At 47.7% G+C, this 10,290-nt stretch overlaps 1 protein-coding gene across 2 annotated transcripts; it reads left to right on the top strand.

Annotated features, from left to right (window-relative positions):
* The first annotated feature begins 3,342 nt into the window (after nt 1–3,342).
* AUNIP (aurora kinase A and ninein interacting protein) lies at nt 3,343–10,266 on the top strand. 2 transcript variants are annotated; one of them, XM_084652162.1, is made up of 4 exons: nt 3,343–3,483; nt 6,565–6,696; nt 7,127–7,280; nt 9,205–10,266. In XM_084652162.1, exons 2-4 carry the CDS (start codon nt 6,604–6,606, stop codon nt 10,260–10,262), a joined length of 1,305 nt encoding a protein of 434 aa, XP_084508288.1. In that variant the 5' UTR covers nt 3,343–3,483; nt 6,565–6,603; the 3' UTR covers nt 10,263–10,266. The 2 variants fall into 2 exon arrangements, with proteins under 2 accessions (XP_084508288.1, XP_084508289.1); XM_084652163.1 differs by having other exon boundaries at nt 3,416–3,483; nt 6,568–6,696.
* The last annotated feature ends 24 nt before the right edge of the window (nt 10,267–10,290 follow it).

Genomic DNA, 10,290 nt, shown 5'->3' with positions numbered 1-10,290 from the left:
AAAAAGCCCTGGGGTCTGATCCTGCTGCCATTGAAAGAATGGCCAAACCTCTGTTGGCAGGAGCAGGGCTGAGATGGATCTTTGTTTAGTTGCACATCTTCTTGCTGGCAGCAGAGTTTGTGTTGCTGAACTCCTCCTTGTAGGAGGTAATTGGTCAGCCACAGAGAAGCTGTTAGAGGAACAAGAACGAGATCTGACCCATGTGAGCAATGTCTCCCATGCTCCTAGCTTCCACCGTAAGACCTGCTGCAGCACCACGTGCAGGCCGGTGCCTCCTCTGATGGGGACTATATCGCCCAGACCGGGCAGCACATGGGATTGGTTGCATTGTGTTGAAAGGCCAAGCAGTCCCCGGAGGAGCAGGACTGAATGCAGCACAGCAAAGCGTGTGCAATTTTATCTTCAGTCCTGTTGCAACTGGAAATAGGCCCATGAAAATTAGGAGCCAGATTTCAAACAGCCCCCTAGTTTGGGCATATTAGGGATCAATATAAAGGTGGGGGAACATGTGTAAAATTCAAGCTCAGATGTGAGTGCAGGTTTCAAAGATCCCCTAAATGTTGAGGGTTTTCGGATCTGAGCTTCGGTGTGGGACGGTCCCTGGTCATGATGTTCATTTAAACACTTCTATGGATACTAAGCTTCTCCTTGTCCTTTGAGGAGATGATGCCTCTCCTGGCCTGACCCATCTGCAGCCTCCGTGTGTGATCAGGCTCTTCTGCTGCCAAAGGATTCAGCCCCCTTGCTCCGGCTGGTAATTCTCAAAGCAGATGTTACTGGCGCGTCATTGTTTATACTGCAGGCCATTCCTTCCTGCTGCTCTTACGCACACATTCCATCCTTGGCCCAAGGAACTGAATGCTAACTCTGTTTTTTTTTTTAATCCCCAAAGGAGGCAAGAGTAACAATAACAGTGATGAGTTACACTACTGAGGATGGCTTGCCTTGCTAGCCCCACTTGCCTCTGTTGTCTTAGGCGTCCACCTGGAAAGTCCTGTGTGGGACCGAATGGCCTGATCCAGTGCCATTCTGCACTCCCACAACTCCCATTGACTGTGTCAAGTTCAGCCTGTCACTGAGCTCGGCCTGTTAACAGTCCCTAGGTCTGGACCCAGCATGGAGGGGCGTTGCTGGCCTACATGAACAATCTTTTCTGTGATCACGAGCTCAGCAGAATGACATTACAGCTTCCATAGTGTCTGCAGCAGTGACCATATTACAAACATGTAATAGCCGGCACGATCAGGAGCTGTGAAAACTGGCAAGCCATAACATTCGGCAAAGGTATCCATTCAAATGACCAAACTCTATTGTCAAATATCCCCTACTTTGCTGTGCCAGCTTCAGAGCAGCATAACCGATAAGGGAATCAGGACAGGCTGGAATCAAAGCCCCAGTAAGGACACATAGCATTTATGTAGGTATCCCTCAAGTGCTGTTTTGGAGATCCTGTGTTATATGCGGTGAGCACAAAATAAAACGAATGTGCAATTCAGCTTCGTTTCTTTTGCAATTGTCTTGATCTATCGTGTTTGTAGTGTAGTTGTAGCCATGATGTTGGTCCCAGAAAATGAGAGATGCAAGGTGGGTGAGGTGGTATCTTTTGTTGGACCAAACTCTGTCGGTGAAAGAGACAAGCTTTTGAGCTCTGCAGAGCTCTTGTTCACAGCTGGGAAAGACACTGGGAGACACTCCAATTACCTTTCCCAGACCTGAAGAAGAGCTCTGCGGAGCTCAAAAGCTTGTCTCTTTCACCAACAGAAGTTGGTCCAACAAAAGATATTGCGACACCCACCTTGTCCCTCTCTTACTCTACCATGTTCGATTCCAGTTTGCTGCATCATATGACAAACAGCACTTGTTGGGTTTCATCCAGTGGCTGAAACAACAGCTGAGTGGGTTTACATTGGGTCTAATCAGGTTAGTACTGTGTGTTTGTTTAGAGGATCTGGTATTTTGCTGCAATAGGCTGAGTACAATAACCTCAAGACCATTAATTGTAAACATATGACAAAACTTCCCCTTTACACTTCACTTTATTTGCGTTTTTAGGTGCAATGTTTTTGACAAACCTTTTAAAAATCAACTAGCTTTAAGAAAAAATTTCTGCCCTGCTCCTCTTACTGGTGCCATGGTGATGGACCCAGCAGTGGAGGATAATTGGGTTACACAGGAGCACAGATCCACCCTGATGGAACACGCTTCAGAAGTAGGGTGCTAGTTTTTAACTCCTAGTTTACAAACGTTCTCCCCTTACCCAATCTGCAAAGCAATTGAGAAATCCCTCCCTCCCTGCCTCCCATCTTTATGCAATGTTGGGCTTGGCTTTGTCTGTTGCCCGTTTATAACAATAAATAGGAGCCATTTGTCCCATAGCTAGCCCATCGTGCGGAAGAGAAATTCACCCTGAGGCAGAGAGCATGTGCATGACCATCTGCCTTTCCAAAAGCTTTAACAAGTGAAATGTGGGGGCTTCATCACCCTCTGCTGTGGGGTGAACTTAACCTTTGTTAAATGGAGTCAGTAAAAGCAGATGCAAACCTAGTGTGTGGTGTAGACCTTCCACCGCCCCCAGTGGCATGATGATTTCAAGGCAGGGCTGGGCTATGCTTAGGGGGCCTGAGCACCCCCACGCTATGCATAGTAAATAATTCTATGATGAGGGGGGAGGGGGAAGCAGAGTGGAACTCAGGCAGACTGGGTGTCTTTGTACAGCACCTAGGATGGTGGCAGGCCGTTTGGGGGGCCTGTGCACTACCATGCTAGAGCCTCGGTGCTCCCCGCTCCTGGCTACGCCTTGCTCCGTCCTGCCTCCCCACCCACAGTGGTCCTGACCGATCCCTCTGGGAGCTTATCGCAGCGCCGCAGCTGCTTCCTGGCCGCCGCCCCTTCTCCTTCTGACTGCTCCCAGGGGGGCGGGACCTGGTACCGCGAGGTACAGCTGCCCCGAGAGCCGCCCTGCCCCGTAATTATTGACTGCTCATCGTGTGGGTGTGCACATGACCCCTTTGTGCTCGGTGCTGTACAAACACACCCATTCTGCCTAAATTCCACCCTCCTCCTCCCTCATCACAGAATTATTTACTGTGCATAGTGGGGGGGGGGGCACGGACCCCTTAAGCATGGCCCAGCCCCTGCTCCCCCCCCCCCGGGCTGCTAGGCGCTGGATAAACACATGCGGCCTGAGCTGCACCCCGCCCCCTTTGTGAAATCGCTGACTTCCCATAGTTCTGCCACGCGGGGGCGGGTCCCTGGGACGCCTCGCTCCGCAGCGCCCAATTAGGGACCGGGGCGCCGGGCGCGCGCGCGGAGAGCCGAGTCTAACCCCGCCCCTCGCTGCGGCCGCGCGGGGCAGGGGCGGGGCCTAGCCGGCCGCTGTGATTGGCCCCTCTCCCGGCCAGCCCGCCCCCCCGTGCCGGGCGTGGGGACCGGGCGGGAAGGGAAGCTGCTCGGCGGGAGAGGTCGTTGGCCGCCGCTAGCCCGGTGAGGGCCGGTGCGGGGCGTTTGTGGGGGAGCTCGCCGCCGTTCAGAGCCCCCCGGAGGCCGGGAGGAGCCATGGGCGGGGGGCTGGGAGCGAGGGGGCTCAGGAGGGGCTGGGAGCGAGGGGATGGGGGGGCTCAGAGCGGGGGGGGCTCAGGAGGGGCTGGGAGCGAGGGGGCGGGGGGCTCAGAGCGGGGGGGGCTCAGGAGGGGCTGGGAGCAAGGGGATGGGGGGGCTCAGAGCAGGGGGGGCTCAGGAAGGGCTGGGAGCGAGGGGGCGGGGGGCTCAGAGCGGGGGGGGGCTCAGGAGGGGCTGGGAGCAAGGGGATGGGGGGGCTCAGAGCAGGGGGGGGCTCAGGAAGGGCTGGGAGCGAGGGGGCGGGGGGCTCAGGAGGGGCTGGGAGCAAGGGGGTGGGGGGCTCAGGAAGGGTTGGGGTGAGGTGGGTTGCGAGGCTGGGATGAGGAGCGGATGGAGAGCTGGGGGCTCAGAGCAAGGGGGCTCAGGAAGGGCTGGGAGCAAGCAGCAGTGGGCGGGGGGAGCACGCAAGGGGCTTATCCAGCCTGTTCTTGAACATCTGGAGTGATGAGGAGCGCCCCCCCACCTCCCTTAGCATCTGTCCCGGGAGTTCAAAAGGTTTCCTACCAGCTCACCTAGATCTCCCTTGCTGCCCATCAAGCCCATTACTCCTTGTCCTGCCTTCACAGGCTGCTGAGAACAATCGGTCTCTTTTTCACGGCCCCTCACATATGTGATGGTTGCTATCCCGTCCCCCCTCAGTCTCCAGACTAGGTGTGCCCAGGTTATGTTAACCTTTCTTCATAGGTCAGGTTTCTAAACGTTTTATCATGTTTGTTGAGCTCCTCTGGACTTGCTTCAGTTTGTCCCCATCTTTCCTATGGTGCGGTGCCCAGAAATGGATCCAATACTCCAGCTGTGGCCTCCCCAGTGCTGAATAGAGTGGGACAGTTACCGCCCATATCTTCCATGTAACCTCCAGATCCTTTTCAGCAGTACTACCACCCTGGTCTTTTATTTGAATTTTTCCTTTCTACATAAAATACATTGCACTTATCTCTATTGAATTTCGTCTTGTAGAATTCAATCACTTCTCCAATTTAAGGTCCTTTTGAATTCTAATCCTGTCTGCCAAAGTGCTTGCAACATCTCCCAGCTTGATGTCATCTCCAGAATTTATAAGCATGCTCTCCAGTTCATTTTCTAAGTTGTTAATGAAAATCTTGAATATTATTAGACCCAGGACTGACCCCTTAGGGATCCCACGAGATATGTCCTCCCAGTTTGACAGTGAACCATGGAAAACCATGCTGCATGTGGTCTTTCAACCAGTTGTGCACCCACCTTATAATAATTACATATAGATGGCATTTCCCTAGTTTGCTTATCAAAATGTCATGTGAAATTGTGTCAAAAACCTTATTAAAATCAAGATATATCCCCTCTACAGCTCCCTCCCCCCATCCACTAGGCTAGTAAACCTGACAAAGTCATGCTGGCAGTCTTTATAACTGTTATCCTCTAGGTACTTACAGATTGATTGTTCAATAATTTGTTCTAGCACCTTTCCAGGTATTCCAGTTAGGCTGACTGGACTATAATTCCCTGGGTCCTCTTTGTTCCCCTTTTTAAAGATAAGGTACTATGTTTGCCCTTCTTCAGTCTTCTAGGACCTTAACTATCCTCCATGAGTTCTCAAGATAATTGCTAATGGTTCTCAGATTGCTTCATCTAGTTTATTAAGAACCAAAGGATGAATTTCAGCAGGCCTTGTCAACTTGAATACATATAACTTTATATAAATATTCTTTAACCGGTTCTTTCCCTATTTTGGCTTATGTTCCTTCCCCCTTGTTATTAATATTGTGTTGAGTATCTGCTCACCCTTAACCTTTCCAGTGAAGACTGAAGCAAAATAGACATTAAATACCTCAGCCTTCTTGATGTCATCAGTTATTTGCTCTCCTTTCCCACCAAGTTGAGGACCTATGCTTTCCTTCATCTTTCTCCTAATATGTTTAAAGAATCTCTTCTTACTGGGTTTTATGTCCCCTGGCATGTGTAACTCCTTTCATGCCTGAGCCTTTCTGATTTTGTCCCTACATGCTTGTGCTGTTTTTTTGCACGCCACCGTGGCAATTTGTCCATGTTTCCACTTTTTGTAGGATTCCTTTTTGATTTTCAGGTCATTAAAAAGCTGCTGATGGAGCCTTATTGGCCTTCCTATGCCCCTTTCTCTCGCACTGCCCTGGGCCATAGGCCCATGTCTCATCTCCTCCCTGCAGATCAGCTATTGACCATTCACCATGGCCCTGTTTAAAACACAACAGTGCATGCAGCACCAGTATAGACATGCAGCTTCTGAGCTACTTCACAGGATATGTTCAGGTTGCAGCCATGGTGTGTGATTGCAGCTTGAGCAGACATACCTGGGCTAGGTAGTTTGGGTCCTGGAACAGTGAAGCAAAAGCAGTATAAGCTTCAGTGTGGACTAGGGCTCCCTCCCCCCTCCGAAAGTAACTACCCAGGTTTCTGGGCAAGTTCGTACAGCTAGTGCTGCCATGGTTTTGCTGCTCTGGGACTTGAGCTAGCTAGATGAAAGCTAGCTTGGGTACATCTCAGTTATTGCAATATATACATACCCACCATGTGGCAGGTCTCACTGAAGCTAGGCGAACTCCAGTGTAGATAACTCCTATTAATTCTGCAGTGAAGCCATAGCCTCAAGTGTTTCCAGCAATTATAAATCCAGCTGTGCTAAGAACTGTGTGAAAGAGAAGCAGCAAAAGTTTTTAGGAGCAGCCAGTTACAAAGCACATCATCAAAATAATTATTTGGCACTTATACAGTAGATCTCAAAGGGCTTTCCAATCAGTTACCAAATTATCCCTTGCTAAATGGGGTGCAAAGGATGAAATAACTTGCCCAAGGTCTCACAGTGAGTCAGTTTCGTATCGCTGTTGCCCACTCTCCCACTACTGCACTGGAAATTGTTCCTGTCCTCGCACAGAGTATATACAAGAACACTGCTAATGATGCTCTAACCTGCCTTCTTATTTCACGCTGCAGCAGGTCCCTCATTATTTGTATACAGAAAAAGGATCAGCCATGAAATGTGTAAGAAAAAGAAGCACTGCGGAACAGTTCGAGACTTGTGGCATCTGGCTGGACACTGCAAAGTTAAAGAAGAGCAAAATACAGGTAATAAATCTGTACTGTTTGTGATGTCATAGCTTTGTACAGCTCTTTACAAACCTAGTACACAATGTTCTCTGCCCTCAGGAGTTTACAATCCAAGTTAGAGGGCTCACATGCGGGGATGATATAGCATGGGAACAAGAGATTGGCAGAAGAAGCAGCTTAGAGTATTTTTACCTCTCCTTTTTTTAAAATGAGCCATCACTGAATTGTCTCAGATGTGGCAGAGGGGAGTATCCTAATAGAGACTAGCAGTGCAAAGAAGCAAGGAAAAAAGGTGAAGAGGTAGGAAATGTGGCTTATTGGGGAAGAGGGTGGTTCAAGCAGTGTGGTACAACTGTAGACGAAAGGAGATAAAGGGAATAACAAGGAGAGGGGAGTTATGTCACTGTTAACAAGTTAAATTCACTCTAGCACTTCTCTCCCCACCCAGACTCTTGTATCCAAGCCAACTTCAAACACGCCAAATCCACTTCTTGAGAGGAACTGTAATAGTCACATTTCAGTTAATTTTACTCAGACAAGACTTTCTCAGCCATACACCAGGCAAACTACCATCTCTTCGTTCTTCAGCATTCAACCAACAGGTACTGTAGAACAATTTTTGTGCGCTCACACACGCCCCCACACACAACTTTTTAATATGGCAAAGTTACAGTGAAACATTATATCATGCTACATTATATGTTACTTATTCAGGATCAGGTTAATATTCACAGAACCTGGCTAAAAATTATGGCTTGCTGGCTGGGGAGTCTTCCTCCTCTGAGTACGCTCGAAAGATTGACCAAATCTCTGTGCATACACATATATATATATATTTTCCTGACAGGACAGAAAAACCACCTAGTCTCATTTTAAGGCATTTTGCACGGGCAGAGACAGAGAATGCCTTTACTGGTGTGCAGTTAGGAGTCTGGACACTTTCCAGCATTGCTTCTGTCAGGTAGCCTAAAGTAGATTAGAGGCTAAATAGCATGGGATGGGTAAATCTGACCCAAAGTGAACAAAGACCATTCAGATCCATTCCCACGTTTGACAGATTGTATTCCCCACTAATGTTAAAGGCTGGGATTAACCTAAAAGAATTAGGTGCCAAATTCATCCCATGTGTTTTTATAAATTTGGAACTGATGCTACAATTCACTGTTTGTGCAACACTCCCATTGATTTAAACAGGAGCATTGTGCTGTGGAAGGGCTACAGGATCAGGACCTTTATTGGGAAGGGTAGCATGTCAACCCTGAAGTCTTGAAGCTGAGAGGAAATGGTAGGGGAAGGAGTGTACTCCTACTATGGACACATCTCTAATTGGTTTAGTCAACTGGGTCCATCTAGTGTCGTTGAATTTTATCTAACATGGTATTTCAGCTCAGAAACGCTGACTGCGAGCTAAGCCATGGCTCAGTTTATGATGAAAAGTGCTTTTTACATTTGTGTGCTCTGGCTGTTGGAGCGAGCGCAACAATGGCCTGTGGGGAGCTGAGCCTAGTAATCTTGCATGATATTTGTTTAAACACATGCACACACTACTCTGAGTGAGTCTGATTTTTATTTGTCTCTAGTGGGCCAGGCTTGTAGTAGTGCCATTCAGCCTCTGCTTATGCTTTGTGCTGTTTCCTGCTCCCTGTGGATTTACTGCATGAAGGCCACTATCCTTTCATTCAGTATAGATTCCGATGGCAAGATTTAGAGACTTCCCTGCAGTAATTTCTACAAAGTTTTCTATTGCTGTGTAAATATTAACTCTTTATTCTGAAATTGAGAAAAAGCTAGAATCTTGAGGTAGGATTTAGAAATTACACTATTTCAAATGGTTTCAAAAGCAGAAGACTTATTCTGTTGTTTCTTTCCTCCCTTCAAAGAGATGATGAGGTGTCTGGAAAATTTTACAGTTCAGTTTTCCACATTCCTTGTGCATCACTAATTTAGAAAAGTGGAGCATCTTCTAGTAGTTAATCAATCACACCACTTTGTATCAGAGGAAGATTTATTAAATCTTAATTTCTATTGCACTATTCATTGGTAAAGCACTTCACAAATATACAGTGTCCTCAAAATCACTGCAGCCACTTTAGGTGTGGAAAGCAGAGGCATTACATAACTGTTAAATGGCACATCCTGTTGAATGTGTAAGGGGAACTTAAGGTAGGTGGAATGGCTTTACTCAAGTTGGAATTTGACTCTTCGTGGGAGGGAGGCCTGAGGAAGAGACAGAGCACCAAGGGGAGCTTGGAACTGCTCAGATGTCACTTCACTTCTCCCTCATGAGAGGCAGAACTTGCTTGACTGTCCTCTTGCTTCACATATTTCACTAATTTCTACAAGGAGGTAGAGCTATTAGGATGTTGTGAAACAGGGGAGAGTCTGGTCATGTCCAAATTAGTTAAAGGAGGGGTGGGGCACAGTGTAGAGTTATGGGAGAGGCATAATTGTGTGGTCGCTCATCTTGAGTTTGAAAAGCTTGCATATCAGCTGTGTTGTCTTATTCAAATACATTGTTTTTTCCAGGTGAAAAGGATGATGAAGAAAACTTAAAGCCATATCCTCTTATGTCAAATAAAACACACCTAGGAAAAGGCTCTGATTTCTTGGCTGCCTCCTCTATGAAGAACTCGGGAGCTGCTAAGTTAGAGGAAGTCCAGGCACCAACCTTGAGCCCTCAGGAGGACAACATTCAGGAGTGTAGCCAGCTGCTTGTACAAAACACACAAGGCTTGAGCATTCCCCTGGTGAACTATAACTTCCCACAAGCACAGGCTAACGGCAGGAGTGAGCGCACAGCCATTGCAAGGACCTCCGCTGGTGAGACAGAAGACTCTGTCTCCATAAACTTCACCCAGGATTCAGAGGGCAATAGGGTTCTGGCTCACAGGAATTCAGCTGACTCATTCACTGGAAGTGTTTCTGTAGCAAATGGGATAATTTCAAGCAAGAGCGAGAGTTATTGGGTAGGTGAGAAAGAGGCTCATTTGTGCTCCAAGAGGGGGATAACTAGAGTGGGTCTCAAACCTAAACACCTGATGAAGGTAGGAAGGAGGAGATGCAAAAACCTGCCCCCTCGTGGAATTTCTTTCATGGATTTCTCAGAGGTTGAGAATATAAGTCCTGTTCCCAAGGGTAACGAAGGCCAGCAGACCAATTGTCCTCTCTCCCAGGGGCAAAAAGCTAAAACAGAGCTTTTGAGAGACAGTAGTCAAAATTTTGCTGACTTTTGGACAAGAAATTCTCACAATATGGCTGGTTCAGCAGGAGAGCAGGGGGACAGTAAAAGTAGTCCTACCACACAGTTGTTTACCCAGGATTCAGAGGGATACAGAGTCATTTCTCACCAGTGCTTCTATGAGAATGTCAGATCTCCTTTGCAGAAAAAGTATTTACAGGACAAAACCAATTTTGTCCAGAGGGTGCCTAGCCCACCCTCTGTGGATTGCTTTAAAGTTTATTCTTCAGGGGTATTGGACAGGACTCCTTTAGCTACTACAGCCATTAATTTATGTGAGCCTGAGTCATGCTATGATTTGCTATTCACAGAGGATTCAGAAGGAAATAGAATTATCAAACATTGATTCAGTAGTAATTTTTTTCTGAATACAA

The sequence above is a fragment of the Lepidochelys olivacea genome, assembly GCF_965140295.1.
Source record: "Lepidochelys olivacea isolate rLepOli2 genome assembly, chromosome: 19".
In the NCBI taxonomy this organism is placed as follows: Eukaryota; Metazoa; Chordata; order Testudines; family Cheloniidae; genus Lepidochelys; species Lepidochelys olivacea.
The sequence above is the reverse complement of the archived record's forward strand: the minus strand, read 5'-3'. Positions and strand labels throughout refer to the sequence as shown.

Coding starts and splice junctions, on each gene's coding strand:
- AUNIP (XM_084652162.1), top strand. CDS start 6,604: ATGAAATGTGTAAGAAAAAGAAGCACTGCGGAACAGTTCGAGACTTGT. Junction 6,697..7,126: donor TAAAGAAGAGCAAAATACAG/GTAATAAATCTG, acceptor CTCCCCACCCAG/ACTCTTGTATCCAAGCCAAC. Junction 7,281..9,204: donor CTTCAGCATTCAACCAACAG/GTACTGTAGAAC, acceptor TGTTTTTTCCAG/GTGAAAAGGATGATGAAGAA.